This window comes from Anoplopoma fimbria, chromosome 1 (assembly GCF_027596085.1).
Source record: "Anoplopoma fimbria isolate UVic2021 breed Golden Eagle Sablefish chromosome 1, Afim_UVic_2022, whole genome shotgun sequence".
NCBI lineage: Eukaryota > Metazoa > Chordata > Actinopteri > Perciformes > Anoplopomatidae > Anoplopoma > Anoplopoma fimbria.
Genome location: NC_072449.1, coordinates 18,663,072 through 18,683,126, shown reverse-complemented (window position 1 = coordinate 18,683,126; position 20,055 = coordinate 18,663,072). Strand labels below are relative to the sequence as shown.

At 39.7% G+C, this 20,055-nt stretch overlaps 1 protein-coding gene across 1 annotated transcript; it reads left to right on the top strand.

Annotated features, from left to right (window-relative positions):
• The first annotated feature begins 11,643 nt into the window (after nucleotides 1-11,643).
• Nucleotides 11,644-19,841, top strand: ankk1 (ankyrin repeat and kinase domain containing 1). The gene is made up of 9 exons (XM_054604609.1): nucleotides 11,644-11,828; nucleotides 12,083-12,365; nucleotides 12,494-12,645; nucleotides 12,973-13,022; nucleotides 15,050-15,205; nucleotides 16,246-16,367; nucleotides 17,692-17,725; nucleotides 18,224-18,464; nucleotides 18,809-19,841. Exons 1-9 carry the CDS (start codon nucleotides 11,644-11,646, stop codon nucleotides 19,839-19,841), a joined length of 2,256 nt encoding a protein of 751 aa, XP_054460584.1.
• Nucleotides 19,842-20,055: the final 214 nt, after the last annotated feature.

Genomic DNA, 20,055 nt, shown 5'->3' with positions numbered 1-20,055 from the left:
CTATTTCGCTTGGAAATTTCACTTTTTCTTTCATGGCAAAAGCTACTCCACTAAGGTTATACTGTGTGTTTGTGTTGGCGCCTCAGGTTAGCGGCAGAGCCAGCAGGAATCACAGTGCTGCCCAGTGCCCTGTCAACCAGTGCCAGCTTCACCATTAGTCTCTTCCAAATGATTAATTACTCAGTAGTGTACCTACACTGTGATCTCAGCGTCTGCCTGAGGAACCGCTTTGACTGTGAAAGGGTAAGGCTGCAGTGGGTGAACTGTGTAATGAATGCAAGAGGACGAGAGAATGAGCGACTGAGAGTGATTTAAATTTAGTGATGGGGTGTGACACTGTGAAAACAGGGAGACAGATGAGGAGCAAACAGGCTGATGTAAATGGGCTGGGAGACGAGCAGGAAGGGAGACCAAGGTGAGTGAGGAAAGGGAGAGGAAATTAATGCAAGGCTATATATTATATAGGAATATTTGCAAGACAGAGGATAAATGATTTCCCTGAATTGGAAGTGAAAAGGAACGCAGTGGTGTGATCAAAATATGAAGAACTTTCTAGATGTGACAAGAGTGAGATGTACTGACTGAGACCCAGGCTGACAGCCAAAGACAAGCAGCCCAAAACAGAATAGGTCACAGAATAAACTTGCAGAGCAGAAAAGAATGCTGATACCCACTGCAGTCTCCTGCTGTTGTGGGAACGAGGTCTCTTCTTTAAAGGGGAAAAAGGGAATCATCTGAAAAGTACACATAAGAGGGCAGAGGTGAAACAGAGGATAAACTCCAGAGAGATCCATTTTGAAGTTTGCCTTTGGAGAGCACTTCTGCAGCTCTCTGCTGATTGTTTCTAGCTTCTCCTCATGTTTTTTAGAATTGCAAAGTTATCTTTTCTGTGGTGTGATTAATGGTCAGTTTAAATTCATAATAGGTGTTTGCAGTGTTTATGATGCATTGCTCTTACAAGACTGCAACACATGTACAACCAGTGTGAATTTCCATGTTCTTCTTTCGCAACTTTTCTTTGTCTGCATCTATTGATCTTTTTTACCTTGTTCCTCCAAATGGGGTTTCTTTCTTGTCACTTGCTATCAGGCTGCATATTTTTCCTGAAACATTTCTTTTACATAAGAGCTTTACATTTTATCTCAACTACCTTGTTTGAACGGCTCGAACTCGGCTCGAAGAGTAAGCTGTTTAGGTAAAAAAAAAAAAAAAAAAAAGCTAAAATCCTATTTCCAGATCTCTATTTGAAAAAATGATTCTGCTCCTGCCCTTTTTTCCAAATAAAAAATACCACAAAGGAAAATGTTTTTAGACAGCTTTATCAGAGATGTGCACCTGTACTATTTAAATTACTATTTTTGTGCATTGTTCCCATTGTTTTTGATGATAAACAGGAACACCATCCGTCTTCAAAGTTAGCTATCATTTTTCATACAACACATTTCTCTCGTCTTTTTATAGCAGTGCTTTCAGCAGAGGAGTACATTTCCCTCAGAGGGTCCAGAGGCTATTGTTACTAATCTCAGGAATCGCATATCCTTTGGTCCCATGATGAAAGAAGTGAAGAATTCTACCTTCCCGGAGAAGATAGGTAATTATTAGCTGTGCCTTAAAACAAAAACAATCAATCTGAGATAACTGCAGCCTGCAAGGCAGGAAATGAGCAATGACCATGCCATTTGTATGTAGCATGTGAGAAGATGAGACATATAAGTAGCTGTTTCTTTCTTCTTTCACAAGGAATCACAATACGTTAGAATTCTCACTTTTAAACACTTTCCTATTTCTCTGCGCCAGTGACAGACGTGACTATTAGCATTATGTTGTCCCTCCGTCCATTCTCGTGAATGCCATATCTTAGGAATGCATGGAAGGAAATTCTTTAAATTTCTTTCTTTCTAAAGAAGAATGAATTGATTAGATTTAGGTGGTCAAAGGTGACATGTGACCACCATATGTGAGGTCACATTCTCATTAAGGCAATACCTCAGGAACACCTAGAATTAATCATTTCAGATTTGGAACAAAAATCGACTTGCAAACTAATTAGAATTTGGTGGTCAAAGGTCACCGTGAACTCACAAAACACATTTTATTTTGCCATAACTAAAGAATCCTAATGCTAATTGTGACAATTTTGCACAAATGTCTAATAGATAAAATTATGTGATGAGATTTTGAACAGACATGGATGTTAACTGCAACATGACGGTGGCATATAACCGTAATTTTATTTTTATTTATAAGAGCCCAGAGTTTTGAGTTTTTTAGGATGCTTTTGCCTTTGGGGTCAAAATGTTGCATTCTTTCTGAGTGTAATCATTTCTAAAATGTTTTTGAAACTTAGGATTCTACAAGGTTGCAAGTCCTTGTTAAACAGAAAGAAGGACTATCAAAGATTTTTGCATTTCATTGAAGCCAGGGGGAAGGTTGTTGGAAGATGGCTTAGACAAATCTATATCTTCATCACGTCAGATGATTTTTTCGTTTGATTTTCAGACCAGTCCGAGCTGGACCTTCTTCTGGTCATTCTCAGCCTGGCGGTTGGCTGCCCTCTTGTCACGGGGACGCTGCTGCTGGTATGGCTGGCCTACCGCCGTCGAGCAATCTGGCTGCTCCACTCGGCGGCTCCCCCTCGAGCCTGCTGTGACTGTCTGCACCCAGGAGGTGACTTGATTCTACCGTGACCAAGGACGAACGGCTGCCAATTACACTGATCACGTCCTCACCGAAATAGCTGCCGACAATTACATTAGTCAACAGACAGTGGAGCAGTCAATCATATTAACCGTAGAGCAGAGGCGGCCTGTTGTATCAGCCGGTACAGGCCAGACTAGACGACGAGGAGCAATCCAATTCACACCTCCTCTCATAGGTGACACAGCTGTTGCAGTCAAATTTCACACTTAACCATGAGCAGTCCATTATCATTCACTGAAAATAAACACCATCCCCAAATAGAAAAAGCTGCTCTGATCCCTTTATTTCCCCTCAGTGGCAACAAATCAATACTCTTTGTATTCCAGTTTGAGATTGATATCTCGTTAATACTGGTTTAATATAATGTATGCATTCATGGCTTGACAGTTATATTGAGCCTCTGTGGTCGAATGTTGAGGGAAAATGTCTTTCATTGGATTAGAGAAAATTCAAGCTCATTTATTATTGCAAGATAAATGCACACAAACTCTATGCAATGTTGATTTTCTTTTCAAATGTCCAATCAAAAGGACATAACAAATTGCATCAATACACTAATATATAACAAATAATGTAAACATTTTTAATCATTATCCACCATTGAATAATCAAATGAACATAATGTGTAGATAGAAATTTGTCTACTGAGAAATAACACATGAGTGTGTGTTTTTTCACAAGTTTTGTTCCATCTCTCATGAGGAATTAATGATCATTATTGACTTTGAATTGAATTCATGCTCTGAATAAAAGTCTATTATAACATCATACGCCTTCATCTATTTTTAAATTATCAGTGAAAAAACCTTATTTACATATTACAATATTTACTGAAACATTCTTCTTCCCTCATGTGTGTAGGTGCCCAGCTATGCAGTAGAACTAAATGCACTTCCAATTGAGGTTGAAAGCAGCACCCGGCCAGTTGGTAGCAACTGTGAAAAAATCCTCGGACAACAAATTCAAAGAAAAGGATTACCAATCAGGGAGACTGTCTGAAAATGTGTTCCTTTATCTCCATATTTAACTGATTATCGTGTGTACTCCATCTTTACGATTGCAAGCTTATCTCCCAGCATTTGAGTGTGCATGTGAGTTCAGCTACGCACAGTTTTTCCTTCCTATTACTCAGAAACTAATCCTTTTCTAGCATATCACGACCCAAACAAATTAGATTTGTTACATTATGCTTCATGCCAGGAAGAAAGAAAGTATCACCATCAGTGAAATGTCGCAGTTATATCAGTGGGAGCTACAACACATTAGTCAATCTAGTAAACTAAGCCACAAGAATAAATGTAACATCGTAAAGTACATCACATTAGCAATTGGCCCAACAGAAAATCAATAGTTACTTAACATGTTGTGCAACAAATTAGCTTTTGACAGCTTGTGTAATGGCTTGCTTGGTTAGAAGCACATTATTCACAGAAAAACTTAATTGAAACAGCTATAATCAAAGGGTACCTACAGATAATATGGTAGGGGAATTTGGGAGAAGATAAAAGACGCATGGTCTGAAAAAAGGCTTGATGTTGCGATGTTATAACAAAGATTAATGATTCAGATATATTTTACATCATCATCATCATAGAAATCAGTGTCAGTGTTGGTTCTCTCTGGGTTCTCCGGCTTCCTCCCACAGTCCAAAGACATGCAGCTTAGGTTGATTGATGACTCTAAACTGCCTGTAGGTGTGGGTGTGGGCGTGAATATGTCAGCCCTGCGTTAGTTAGCGACCTGTCCAGGGTGTATCCTGCCTTCGCCAAATGTCAGCTGGGACCCCCCTGCGACCATGACCAGGATAAGTTAAAGATAATGGATGGATGGAACATAGAAATCAATGAATCTACATTAACTCAAATGAATACAGAGAGTACATTTAACCAAAAAGTATTTATTTCCAAAAACTGCAGCATATTTAGGGAGGTTTGCATGAAAAATGTTTTACAATTAGATGAACAGTGCGGCAAAGAGGAAAACATCATATTAAAATTTCGTCCTTTCACGAGCAAATCCTAGACGCCCTGCACCCACACTGACTATCATTATTCACCAAGTTACTGCTCTCTCTCTCGTACCTTGCTTGTTTAAAATTCTGCGGGAATACGAGTGGTGGAATATCTGACTTAGATAAAGATTTGATTAAAAAACATTCAATGCTCTTGAGAGATACACAGGAATTAATTAATGTTCTAGTCTGAAACTCATAGCATCAGCGTTTACCACAGTTCACAGCAGATCAGATCAGACGAACACGTTCACTTCCGTGCCCTTTAACTTATTAATTTTGATTGGTTATGTTTAGCACCTTCTATGCTCACAGAATATGGATCAGAGACACTGGAGTAAGGTTTGTTAGTTATTAGAGGACATGAGGGGCAATGGAAAAGCCTTTTGCTCCAGCCAGTCATCTTACCCTGTGTGGTGGAGCCTGCTAATGCGATTTGCTGAGCTGCCAGATTGCGGGTTCCATCAATGAAGACAGACTTCTCCCCTCAGGTAGCCTATCAGGAATCTGATCACGAGTGCCTGGTTTTCATTGGAACATTAATCCATGAGTCTGTCCTAAGTAATAGTTTGAGTTAGCCAAGCATGAAACTACAGCTGTCAGTGATTGTTAAATTCATCAATTATCACACCCGCCTTAATGGAGAGTTGAAGGGTTACTGTGTTCGGGAGATCATTGCGTAGCAAGGAGTTGATGCTTAAGCTGAAGAAATCTAAAGAGTATTACCAAATAAAAACAACAAAAACATTGCAGTATTCGGTGTACTGTATATTTCTGACAAAAACAGGTTTTAATGCTACCGTGTAAAGCCTTTGTGGCGAAAAGCATTAAAAAACAGACCATGTCAATGATGATGCTCAAGTTTTTAAGATTCTGCTCAGGTTTTCTCAAATATCAGCTTAAAAATGTGTGACAGCCCACCATAATGATCCACCCCACCATAATGATTCATGGTGTAGAAGTGTGCGCTCCAAAAAAGAATAATGAATGACTGAATGAATGAAATAATGAATCTGTAATCACATTAAGTTTCACAATAATGTGTTTACAGTATTTTCCATCTAGGCCATGGGACATGTCTAAATGCAAATCATACTTCCATTGCCCTGCACGGTGAGCCAGCAGATTTAATGGGGGGGGGATTCCATTGAAGTGTAAATATTAATAAAAACTCCTACTAACTGTCTCTTTTAAATGAAAGCTTGAACAAAATGCCATCCCGGAGCATTGAAGAAGAGAAGATATGACTGCAGAATCCTGACCTATAGCTTCTCTCTAATGAGACATGCATTAAATACCAAAATCCTAATGCATGGCCATAAGCAGGGTTTTAGAAATACCAAGATCCAAAAAATGGCTTTGGCTTACAAAAGGGAACGGCAAATGTAGGAAATCAGTTATAAAAAACACATTATAACCCCTAAACAGCAGCTGACAACACATGCTGATGGCCATGTGCGAAAGGCTCTGAAATTAGATATGATTGTAATTACTCTCCAAAATGGCAAAACACTGATCACAAACATACCAAGATAAGAAAGACTTCACAAAATGAAAAAAAAAATAGAATACAAAAGACAAGAGATAAAATGCAAAATATATATTACAGAACCAAAGCTAGATTACTTTTGTTGAACACATCAAGATTGCCACTTGTTCATGGAGAACCAAAGGCTGCAACTGCAAGCCTCCTCTATGCAAAATTTGACTATGTGAACAACATTTAAAGGCTGTAACTACAGTATAAATATATTAAATATATTTAAAGCCTACCAGTTTGAGCTGTTAAGTTTAAAACCAACGGTAACATACCTGTCACATACCTGTCACATGTCTTCATACCAGCAAACACCACAAACCAGGAAGTGGTAGGACCCCAGACAACAAAAGCTGGCTGTGACTATGCCTGTGTTTATATGTCCAGTTATGTGGTTGGAGAGTAACATCAATCATTAATTACATGTTCCCTACTCACCAGTCCCTGGAGGCTACATATGCAATGCTCAGAGCAAGTTATTTAGTTTTAAATATATTGAGAATGACCACTGGTAGGTATGGGAGATAGATGGGCCCAACATACACAGGACCTTGAATCACAAGACTGGTGTTGGACAATGGGTACATCTCAAGTCTCTTATTTTTCATTTCCTCGCTCCTCGCTCCTCCCTTGAACCGGAAGTCGTTCTGCGCCGCCATATTAACGGCCGTCCCAAAGCTCTTATTTCGGCTCTGAGGAGCGAGGATCGAGGAGCGAGGAGGGATCTCTGAGGAGCCATGAGCGTTGTGAGGGCCAACACACCCCTTCATCGTTAATAAGTTATTTGATTGGAGTTTCATACCAGAGTGAGGACATATCACAGATTTAATGGATTGAAAAGTCAGAGGGAGAGAGTTGGAGAGTCTGTCTGAATGTCAGCAGAAACACTTTTTACACCATTTGTCATTTCCATTCAGTCCCGTGAGGCTGATAATTCCTGAGTGTCGGTTTGATGAGTTATATAATTTCAATATACCCCTAAACATAGAGCCCAATAAATTGATTCCAGTGTTTAGGAGAAACCATAATCATATTCTGGATTATTTAATAATGACTTCACAATCCGAATTTCAAAACATAGACGTAAATAATTATTAAATAAGACAAACGTATTTTGCCGGTAGAAATCTTATGAACAGGACACAGAACACAGTATAAATACTAAGAAGATAGTATAAATACACAGAACACAGTATAAATACACAGAACATAGTATGAATACACAGAACACAGTATAAATACTCAATGCAGTTTGTTAAACAGGTAACAGGCTGCAGAGAGAAATACATTTCTACTCCGGGGAGGCTGTGGCGTAGTGGAGAGCATGGTAGTTCTCCAATCAGAGGGTCAGTGGTTCAATACCCGGCTTTGGCAGTCGATGTGTCCTTGGGCAAGACACTTAACCCCAAGTTGCTCCCGAAAGCTTGCCATCGGTGTGGACTGGATGTTCCATGAATGTTAGTTAGAGTCTGATGGTGGCACCTTGCATGGTAGTGTTGTGTGAATGGGTTTATGTAATATGCTACTGAAACTTAAAAGTGTCTTGACTGTAATGTAATGTACTCCAGCAGTGATGATTACTTTGTTTCATTATTAATATTAATACAGTTATCATGTGTGCAGACACAAAATCAAAAGTTTCCAGCTTTAAAGAGACTTTCCAGCTGTGATCAACTAAAACCTAAATTTCATGTTTCTTAAAGACGCAAGTGAGGGAAACGGGGATGCAATTAAGAGACTTGGGATGTACCCAATGCATGTCCTCGAGTGTTGTGTGGTTTTGTTGCCAAAACAAACCTAATTTAGTTGATTTGTTGCCTAAACCTAAATTTCCTTTTGTAAGGTAATGTCGTTCCAAAACAGAAGTTGTTCCAAGCCACATGAAAGCAATGGACAATTAGTGTCCCTGCACAGGAATTAAATATTGTATGTCGTGAAAGTTAAACTTACTAGCAGGCATCACTGGCCACTGTTTATGTACACGATCTTATTGTTCAGATGATGTCTGTCTGGGGATGAATTAAATTTACCTACAAACAGTCCACTAGTTAAACTATCTAGTGTTTTGCATGGATTCAGTTGCCTGTCTGGTTTCTTCAAGTTGTTGGCCTAATCAAAACACTTTGTTGAGTAAAGATTATGGAGATTTTCCATTTCACCACATCACCACCGACACACACAAACACGGACATAAGCACAATAACTAAGTTATTTTTAGTCAGAAAATACTGAGGTCCGGGCCTTGATGAGCGCAATGGTGGTTATGGCCATGTCCTCGTGGATCACATTTACTTTGCATTTACAGTTTACACAAGCTAAAGAAAGACAGAGCCAACAAAAAATGGACAGCTGCTTGGTGAGATTTGGACACCACTGTGTGAGTTTGTAGCGGAGATTTGCATCATGCGCTCAGCAGGGACCATATTGAATTTAAATGTGCTATCTGCTAGGAATGAAGAAACCCAAGGGAGATTGTCCAAATATTTATATGACTGCCAATAGTGGCCAACAAGAACAGTTTATATAAATATGTGTGTGTGGGTGTGTGTTTAGGGGGGTTTCTAAAAATGTACTTATCTGAGTTCATCTCTCTCTTTACCATTTACCTCATGTCCCCAGATAAATTCCGCCGTAAAGCCAATGAAAACAGAACAGCAGGTAATAAGACGGGAGGTGGTAGAGGACATCTTTGTTTCCTTATCCTCTTAAATGAGCTTCATATAACTGTAATCCTCCCACATAGGCCAGGCAGTATAATGCTTCTTTCAAATAACACCTTGCTTTAATGATTCAGAAAAAAGTAATCTGCAATTTCAAGGTAGAAGGCTATAAATGTCATGACACATTGTGAACTGAAATGGGCTCAGTTCACACATCAGAGTCCTTACCGCATCAGCAAATTCAGGTTGCAGAAATGCTAAATTTAAAAATCAGAGAACGCGCAGTATCTAATTCTTAACTGCAAACAATTATTCTGAACACGTAGACAAAATATTTGATTTCCATCATGCTTTCTTTGGAATACAGTAAACCTCCATACACACGTATTAGCTCAGAGCTTTTTTACAATCAAAATCTTTTTATTGAGGCTATGCAGGACACAACAAAAGGGCTGTACAGTCATTACAGACAAATGAGAAAGAGGCATGAGTATATAATAACAGCAGCTGGCGCCACAACATATAAGCAAAACAAAACAATGGATGTACATATGCTGTCTATAAGAGCAATAATACAGTCTCTCCCCAGTCTGCCAGTGAGATATACTGATTTCTATCTGTCAAGCCAAGGACTTGTGTTAAAAGAGTGAGTAGGGTTGTTATGTTGTCAAGCTACACTCAATAATAAAGCGTTGACAGAGTCTGGAATTAATTTTTAAAAAGAGTATGCTATCAGGAATTTCTCCCTCTTGAATATTTTATTAAATGATTATTATGACTTGATTTGATTAGTCTTTTATTAGTTTAACTGAACGTTTGTGGTATTGTTGAAACAAAACGACAATAGCTTTGTGTCCTTAATTTGACACTGTTTGATAACAGCAAAGTAATCCTGATGTGTTTGCACATCAGTTCGGAAAACTTCTAGGCATCTTAACTTCGAATCACTCTGATACCATGCCCGATCACAAAGAAACTGACATTCAAATCAGTGCCCATACCACTGAGAGGGTGCAATCTGCAGAAATAAGTCTAGATAAAAGTCTCACACTGAACTGTTAATGAATACTTCAACATGTTGGGAAATACACTTAAAGTTACTGTGAGGACTTTTAAACTGGTTATGAACCAATATCAATCTTATACTGATGCCTCTATATGACTTGAGACCCTCAGGAAGAAGACTGGCTATTTCCATATAGTTATTCCTAGTGCTTATCATCAGTGGCAATTGGGCACAGATTTTATGCAAAACTAAGCTAACCATCTGCTGGCTGTAGCTTCATATTCAACTGACAGACAAAGTAGTGGAAAATTTTCCGAAATGTCAAACTTCTCCTGTATTGAGTTTTGAACTAAAGACTGCTTTACGAATTAAGCAGGACATGACAATAGCTTTATATTTCTAGTTTTTGTTTTCAATCCATAAATCCAGTAATGTAGACATTATTATTTAACTGTGTAAGAGTGCATACATTTTCACCCATAAACAAACGACAAGCCAGCACACAGGCCAGCAAACCACACACACACACACACACACACACACACACACACACACAGTAATGTACACACACACACACACACACACACACACACACACACACACACACACACACACACACACACACACACGCACACACACACTCCATCCAGACCCTGGTGTGCCGGGAAATTGCCACGATCTCAAACTCAAACTGCCAACTAGTGAGCCATTCCACTAGGGCTGCTGGGGGTTAAGTGCCTTATTAAAGTGCAGTTTGAAAGTGGATGGTTCATTAGGCAGTTCATTTACTGTATATACAGATCCAAATCACAATGTGCGTATACATCATATCAACCATCATAACCGATACTCTGTGGGTGCTGAATCCACACATTTCTCAGAACTGCTTGGTTTTCCTTCAGATGAATGTGAATGAATCTTGACATTGAAGGGGAAGTCATACCATGGATGTATAAAGAGAACAAGATACAGCAATAGAGGCAGCGAAGAAAAAAAAGTCAGACTTCTGAGTATAGAATTCAGATGAAAGAACAGGATCCACCTCGTTATGGGGCTTTAGAGCATGTGCAGTAGCCTTTCATAAACCCCTCCTCCGAACCCTCGGTCAAGCCTCGTTCTCGGGGTCAATGACATAAACAGGCTATAGCTATTGGTGCATTTTACAACTTTTAGGACCTAATGATTTAAATAGGGCTGTTTAAATTATCTTAATAGGAAGTTCATTCACCTCAAAATAAATTACCCGCTGAGTTACAGAGGACTCTTTCCCAATGTAAGTCTGTGGGAAAAAAAGTATTTTTGGGCCCCATGGCATCACATGACAGAACTGGAAGTTGTAATTCCACTGTTTGGCCACAATGTATAATAAGCTTCAAAGCCTGGCACTCCTTCTTTGGGCTTGAGTCATCCAGCAGTCTGAAAGCTTGCTCAGGAGTCTTGCCAGCTAAAAAACGGGCTTTGCAACATTGTAATGCAAACTAGTTCTGCGCCTCGGCTCCTCAGCTCCTCCCACAGATGAACAGTGTAGTCTAGTATTTATGTGTCTCCACATGCCTTTTACACGGCCAACTGCCAGAGATTTCACTGTGTATCCATGTTCCATGATTTTCTCTTTCCACGCATGAGACCCAAACTCCTGCGGTGCTCCTGATTCATGTTGATCTGAAGGATAAATCCTGTTCATGTGTAGGATTAGACAGTGAGTTTGTCAGAGAGGATTTCTGTACTCATGGATTGCCTTGACGGATTCCCTGGGCGGTTCAGGAACTTCAACAAGGACGACTTTGAGTCTGACTGGATTAAGGTGGCAGAATGCAGGTTTGGTCAGCTGTACCAGGTCAAACTCAAGCCCCAGCAGAAAAAATGCGCCTTGAAGAGCTTTGACCAAACCTTGTGTGCAAACAAATTTTACAGGTGAGATTTCATTTACGAAAACTAGCACAAATTGCACATTATCCTGCTGTCAGGTACAAGCAAAGGGCTGAACCTACAGCAGTTTCTCAGCATTTTGGCACAGATGTGCACTTTTAATACATTTTTGCCACTTTGTTAAGATGTTGTGGTTTAATTAGTCTTTGCAACTTCACAAAGTTTGACAGAGGAAGGTTGAAATAACTATTTAATGCCAAAAGCAACTTTCACTGACCAATATTTTTATTCCATCAAAGGAAAATAATAGAAGAGGCGTCCAACATAGCCAAAGTTAGATTCAAGCACATTGTGTCCATCTATGGACTGTGCAGTGAGGCGACTGCTGTGGTGATGGAGTACATGACTAATGGATCGCTGAAAGATCTCCTAGCCAGTCACACCTTGATGTGGCCGAAGAAGTTCCAGATGATTCATGAGGCCTCTATGGGAATGAATTTCCTTCACAGCATGAATCCTCCACTACTTCATCTTAACCTCAAGACAGCCAACATCCTATTAGATGATCGTCTCCATGTCAAGGTCAGCAAAACTCAGTGACAACAAAATAATTGTTATTATCAGTTTATATGATTACCTTGATCCCTGGACATTTCTGAGCATTGTGTGCTATTCCTGTCCTACTTTGGAATTCTTGTTTTTCCACTTAGATTTCAGATTTTGGTGTAATCTACTGGGAAGAGAGCATGGGCAAGGAGTTGTTCATGGAGCATCTGACAGTAAGAGGAAACATAAGTTACATTCCTCCAGAGACCTTCACTCAGTGCCCTGATACTCCGGGAACTACCTTTGATGTTTACAGGTGACCTGCCAAGGGCATTTTTGAAATTGAACCACCAGAGTCACTGCTTTTTCCCCCTGATTTAGTGCACAATTCATACAGTTGGCCTTGCACTTCAATCTGTACTCTATCGCAAGTCACTGGGAAATATTCTCAATATTATACTCATGTCTGACTTACTCTTTCTTGCCCTTTAAGATTCTTTTTTTTATTTGATCTTAAAAGCATTATGGTTTCTTCATAGAGCTATTTTATTTAAAAAGGTACTGCCACAACGCTCAATGAATGCAGAATATGAAAAAAGACAGAAAGTTAGAACTCAAGTGCTTCTTTATCTTTAATCTACAGCTTTGGAATAGTGATGTGGGAGATACTGACTCAGCAGAAACCGTATACAGGTAGGGATGAATTATTTTGAAATGCATCACACCACACCAAAAAGATTTCAAGGAACCTTCAGGAGTCATGTAACTCTCCACACAATAACTCAAATAGTGTAAGGGTGAAGGCATTTTCATTTCAGAGTTTCTAAAACTAAATTTCACAGTTCCCTTTGAAAATGTTGTAATAAAAACACCATTAATGTATTAATTCATTGAACTATTAACTCTATTAAGATTGTTTACATTGTTGCAAGGTGAACATGATAAAATCAAACAGGCCTTTGCTCTCGCAATTGTTGCATAGCACAAATCTTGTGATGTCTTGCAATCAAGTATTTCATTGAAATAACACGCTCAAAGGTGTATATAGATGCAGAGGTTATAATCATATACAGAAGCATACTATCCAACACCCATGAAATGAATTCATTTTCTCCCTATATTTAACAATGACCCAAACCTTGATCTGAAATCAACTTTTTGCAAACCTTTTTGTGTGAACTTCAAACCTAATATTTCTTTTATTTACTTAAACATGACCCTAAGTGTACCTTTTGAAGAAAAAGGTTGCCATTTTGGGAAATGGCTTATCGGCTTTCTTGCAGAGAGTTATATGAGATCGATGTCTGTCGATTAAACATGTCTCCAGCCAGGAGCTGGTAAGGTTAGCATTAAGAGACAAGGGGAAACAGCTAGCCTGACTCTTTCAAAAACTGAAAAGACCTACAAGCAATGCTCAAGGTCACTAATTACCATCTTATATTTGTATAAAGCTACTACAAGGAACTATCATTTTGTGTTGATTTTGCCGGTCCCCGTGGAGGAAAACGTTAGCGTTTCCGAGCACCAGAAAACCTCTAATCTAACAGCATCACACATTCCTGGTTGTGGTTCTCCGTTGCCTCACTTCCCTCTAGCGGGCCCAGCAATATGGCCCGGGTCTCTAGCAGCGTGGTATCAATATTGGCTCCCAGCGGAGACTGGTGGAGCAGCGAGGTGAAGGTATTGTTTACTTATGTATGTCATATAGAGTCATTTGTATTAAATTGAGACTGTTTCATATCAAGTTAAACATTTCATAAAGTAACTTAAATCAGTACAAAAAACAAGGTGTGATACTTGGGACAGATGTGCACATGTGGCCAAATATTCATTCTGCATACCTGCATCTTGGAAAGAAGCTTGTCTAAAAGCTAATATAACCATATTTACCAAAAAAAGAAACAAAATTCAGACAACAAGCAACTAAAGGAAGGAGCACACAGCAATAAACATGCTAATGGTGCATGTCTGCAACCAAAACTCACTGAACCAGTAGTTGAAGAAGAGAAAAAATAAAATTCCCTTCATACAGCTGTAACCATAAATTGGTAGGAGTTGTCCAGATAGACCAATGGGATATGATTTTCTTTGAATGGGAACATGTATTAGGTCTGATCAATTTATTTCTCAAAACAAAGCCCAAAACAGCTGTATTTAGATGGAATGAATAGCTATAGTAACATGTTATATAATGTACATGTAAAATTATATGAGTTTTACAGTTACCTGAGAAAATTTCACTTGGCACAGATGGTGCCCAAATATACCCAAATGGCCAATTTGAAGTTTACACCTGAAGCTGCTTTTAAACCTTCTCGAACTGTGCTCTGCTTCACTTTATTAGCATCAGTCTGTGCACAGGTAATGTTCAGATCATTTGAAATGGTTTGCTGCAACTGCATAATTCCAAAGGGATATTCAAAAGAGTTATGGTGTTTTCCATCTTAATTTACTGTGACCCAGTGATAAATATACAGATTCCCACACTTCTTTAGAAATATCTTAGTGTTACCTTTATTATGATACCAATATAATTCAAACAGATCTTGTAGTTGCAGAAAAATTCTCTATTTATTTTGGGCATGCCATTTCGAGCAGGGGCCAGAGACCTAGATTTAACATAACAACTCTAGGTGTGTTGAATCCATGTCCAAATACTGTTATATTATTGTGTTTATCTTTAGTGAACCCTGTGTCTTATATCTGTTTAATTTGCCCAGGGTGCAGTATGACCACAGTACTCTTACAGGTGTCAAATGGTAAGAGACCCTGTGTGAAGATGATACCCGAACAGAAGCCCAAGGAGTGTGATAATATGATCGACATCATGAGGCAGTGCTGGGACCAGGACCACAGGAAGAGGCCACAGTTCTCAGGTGCAGAAGTCAAAAGGTTCTTAATTGAACTGCAGGTCTTTTTGTCATTCGTTGTAATTTGTCTGGTGCTTTAACAGAAGAAGCTGATTTCCCAAATGCATTGCGATGAAAAAGAACACAAATCTCTTATAGACGATGAAATTTAACAAATCATGTAAAAGAGCAGATTCCTGGTGACTCACAATCTTAGTCTTGTGAGTCACAAAGTGTGGACACAAGACACACATTTGAATACATTTTTAAGCCTCTAAGCTCAAGGAATTATATTTGCCCAGTATTCAGAATTTCTAAGGCTTATTTATACAAAGACTGGTTTACTCAGTTTTCCTTAAAGATGTAACAGAATACACCACAGAAAGGATCATAGCATGCACACTATCTTGGCTGTATTGTCAATGTAATTTGTCAATGTCTGGTGGTGTGTGTTATTGCTGTTGTTGATTTAATTTCTTCTTAAAAGTAATATTCGAGTGTAATTTGATGTCAATCTGTTTATCCTTATTGAGATTGTCAAACATACAAATGCAATCAAGCGCAGTATGTGCCACATACACTCTCACAAACTGAATGATGGACAAGTGCCAAATGATTAAAAACCCCAATTTCGACATTGTAAGGCAATGTCAAGGCATTTGGCACCTGTCCCTCTTTTGATCCTCATTCTCTTAAACAAAAATGTACCAGACATAGCTACCATGTTGTCCCCTTTGGCCTTGTATGCTAATATGAAGTGAACAACAATTATCAAAATGCATTTATTCAAGTGGGTCATCTTTGTATAGACAAGTACGCATGGCTTGAAAAGCTGTGTTTATAAAAAGACAATCTCATGTTTATTCATAAACAGCAGATATCCCAATGTGTGCACAAAAACTCATTGCTGTTACTGTATCGAAACTATAATTTGTGCATGGCTGTTTATTCTCTGTATGGAATTATGAAAGCATCCCACTGGATTTTGGGGTTGTGAGTCTAGTAAAACATTTGTTTGATACTGCAAATTAATTAATAGTCCATTCCTTTTCCTGTTTTGTTTGCAGAAACTGTGAGGAAAATTGAGGCTCTAAGCAAAGTTCTGAAGATCCCAGGACCAATCCAAATCCAAAACGATGACGAGGGACAGAAATCAGATTATCCTTGGCTGGTTTCCCCGATTCATAAAGTTAGCTCTGATTGATACTCTGCTTGAATGGACCTGTAGTATCTACTGTATGCTCCACCCTTGGCTTAGTGAGCAGATCAGGTTAATAAGGAAGAGTGGGAAAAGGTAATGCAGTTTACACAAGAGTCCTGCGGCTCTGAGGATGTAATTAGGCTTTGAAAGTGCAATAACTTATTCTTTGGTCACTCGAGGGTAACAGAAACAAGCTGTGAACACAACATTGACATATAATCACCTTTTAAGTTTAATGGCAAATTTCTCAGCAAATAGTTGCTTGTTTATATATCCAGCAGTTAAGGAGAAACTTTCGTGTTTCTGGGCAAATGTAAGTCCAATATTCACTCTCCTTCAGCCTTGTTTTAGTTCTCAACTCCTGCGGGAAATATCTGACTCTTTAGAGGCTAAATGCTTCTCTACGTTCACCAATCAGCTGCGAACTGTGTCTGTCAGCCGCTTTATGCTGAAAAGAACGTTTTCAGAGCGTTTAGAGCTATTCAGCCGAAAACAGCTGCCTACTGCAAAAAACGACACTATGAGAGTAAGCCACAACTGTAAAGTTGCGGGCTGAACAGCAAATCAATGAGCTGAAACTCACTATAAAGATATGCAAAGCCAAAGGGAGCTATTGGTGACAATACCCAATGGGTTCATCACTGCAAGCAACCCCTTTCCCTTTGCCATATTGTTTTCAAATTATCGTTAGATACATTGGTATTATAAAAATATCAATTATAGCCACTTTCAGGTAAATGCTATAATTAATAAAATGACCTGTTGTGACCTCTAGGGTACTGATAGGCCCCGTAAAACTTAAAAAACACATACAAGAGACCTAGCGCATTCAGAGAATATAGGGCTTTTCTTAGGTTAATTAACTATACCAGAGTTCCAGTTTCCAGAACAGAAGAGCTTGCAATCCAATCACCTAAAAATTGATTGATTGATATTTTTTAACCAATTCTCTAGTGGCAAGAAATTGTTAAATTTAGGACTACATCTGTGAAATGGTTATCAACCCAAACATTGCTGCAACAACTTATGAGACAAAATAGATCCTGCTGGCCATCGAATCCTTCATTTATAATGATTTAAACCCTTTCAAAATGTTTTAATTTATTTTAATTAACTACCTTTTATAACCCACTAAAGATTCCCTGCCCACCCTAAAAAACACAAATACAGGTCTATGTGGCTCTATTTGAGTTAACTTTTGAACACCTATGGTCACTTATTGATTGATATATGTGCTTATTAATCCCTTGTTATGGCTGATGTCTTAGCTAATAACTTTGGTACTATTTATGTTCTTTCTTTTCCATTTTAGATTGCTTTGCCTGAGATGCCTGACCTTCCCTCAGGTAAACACATAGGTAGAGTAGGATGGAAAATCATGTTGCAGTACAAAGCCTGGAGGGTTGACATTTAAGAGGTGCTATGTACAGTGCTGTCATATTTTATATTATATTACCTTTACTGAAAAGCAGAGTCAACTATAAGCGGAAAGGTGAATAAAAGAAACATTCCTCCAGCCTCTTTAATCCTTTCCCTCTGAAATATTGACTATATTATTGAATAGATAATTCACAATAATCATTATGGATTATTTCACTGCCACTCCCCATTAACATAACATATGTTCAAATACTAATGCACAAGGTATTGACTGAGAACCACAGCTTCTAGAGAGCTTCTTCCTCTGTCATCATGTACACAGGCACTTTGCTGTACACAATACAATGAGGAGATTTAGCTTTAATACAGAAACATTCATAAACATAAAAGTTCCCTGGGCACAATCATTTCACAATTTCTACAGCTATGTTTCTCACATAATGCCATTTGCTGTCATTTCACAGATGACCATTGTGCCAGTGACAGCATTCTCTCTTTGCTGTGCAAAAAGGAATTTGGTAGTTTCAGACATTCAGTGAAAAGAGAGCATGTATACAGACAGTTTTCTGGAAAAAAGAGTCTCCTCCACTACACTGTAGCCAGCGGGGATGCAGAGAGTGTCAAGCATGTCCTGAGTCTGGGTGCTGGAGTCAACTGTGCTACCGCCAGAGGCTACACTCCTCTTTTTATTGCTGTTATGCACAGGTGTGTATGAAAATAAATTAAAAGAACATTTTTCAATTGACACAAGGAAATGCAATTTGTGGTAGCAGCATGGTAATTTGAAAATGTCTGCAGTTCTAAGGTTAACCAAAGACCTAGTCTCCTTCTTTTAAAGTAAAAGGAATAGCTCAACATTTTGGGAATTACTCTTGTGTGCTTACTTGCCAAGCGTTAGATAAGAAGGTAATACCACTCTCATGTATTTAAGGTAGACCCAGAAGACAGTTAGCTTGGCTTAGTATAAAGATTGGAGTCTCTGCTGGTAACCTAACGGTGATGACGAGTCATTAGTATTATACCCTATAAATTAAACTTATTTTCTACAGGCTTCATGACATCATCTCTTTGTTGCTGGAACACGGGGCAGATACCACCCAGGGAGATGAGGACCAGTGGACAGCCCTCCATTTTGCTGCTCAGAGCGGCGACAACAAGACTGTCCGTCTCCTGTTGGACAAAGGAGCTGTGGCAGAAGCTCGGGAAAAAACAGGTTGGATGCCCCTCCACCTGGCCTGCCAGAACGGCCATGAAACGGTGGTGCGCCTGCTGCTTTCACGGCTGTCAGAGGAAGCAATCGGAGAACGGGAGGCACAAGGGAGGACGCCGCTCCATCTAGCCTCCGCCTTCGGGCATCTGAATATTGCCAAGCTCCTCCTCTCCCAGGGAGCAGATCCCAACGCGACCGACCGCTCTCTCTCCACTGCTCTTCACCTATCAGCTGAGAAAGGCCATAACAGAGTAGTCAGACAGTTGATGAATAGTAAAGTAAGCATTGACAGTGCAGACAGCAGAGGATACACTCCACTTCACCTGGCTGCTCTGAACGCTCATACAGGCATATGCAGGCAGCTGTTGACAAAAGGCGCCAGCCCAGACTGCAGGAGCCTCCAAGGCTGGACTCCCATGCACCTGGCTGCCCTAAGGGGACATGAAGTCACAGTGTTACAGCTGGAGAGCCAGGGTGCTTGTGTGAATGCTGGAGGTGAGAACGGATGGACCCCGCTCCACCTCGCCTGCCACCACGGCAAGCCGGAAGTGGTGGCAAAGCTCCTTGCAGCCAAAGCCGATCCAAACATGTCAGAGGACAGTGAAGGATGGACGCCACTACATGTAGCTTGTTCCAGTGCCAGTTTACCAAGTGTCCTCCACTTGATATCACATCATGCAGATGTTAATGCAGTAAACTCAGGAAATGCGACACCTTTACACCTGGCTGCCCAGCATGGCTGTATGCCTGCTGTGAAGGCTCTGCTGCTGAATGGTGCAGACAGGACTCTGCTGGACTCTTCAGGATCCACAGCTCGGAATGTGGCCCAGAGGTGTGAAAAATGGGACATAGTGCAACTACTGGAGAAGTAGCGGTGAAACAATATGAACGCAAGGATCACAATAATGCCACAGCTGGAATATTATCCTTCATTTAAGTGGGGCTTTTATCAAACAGCTTCAAAGGAACAGTGTATAAGAATGAGAGGCATCTAGTAGTGAGGTTGCAGATTGCACGCAACAATATGACCCTCCGATCACGGCCCCCTTTCCAAGCTTGTTGGACAACTACAGTGGCCCTCATATA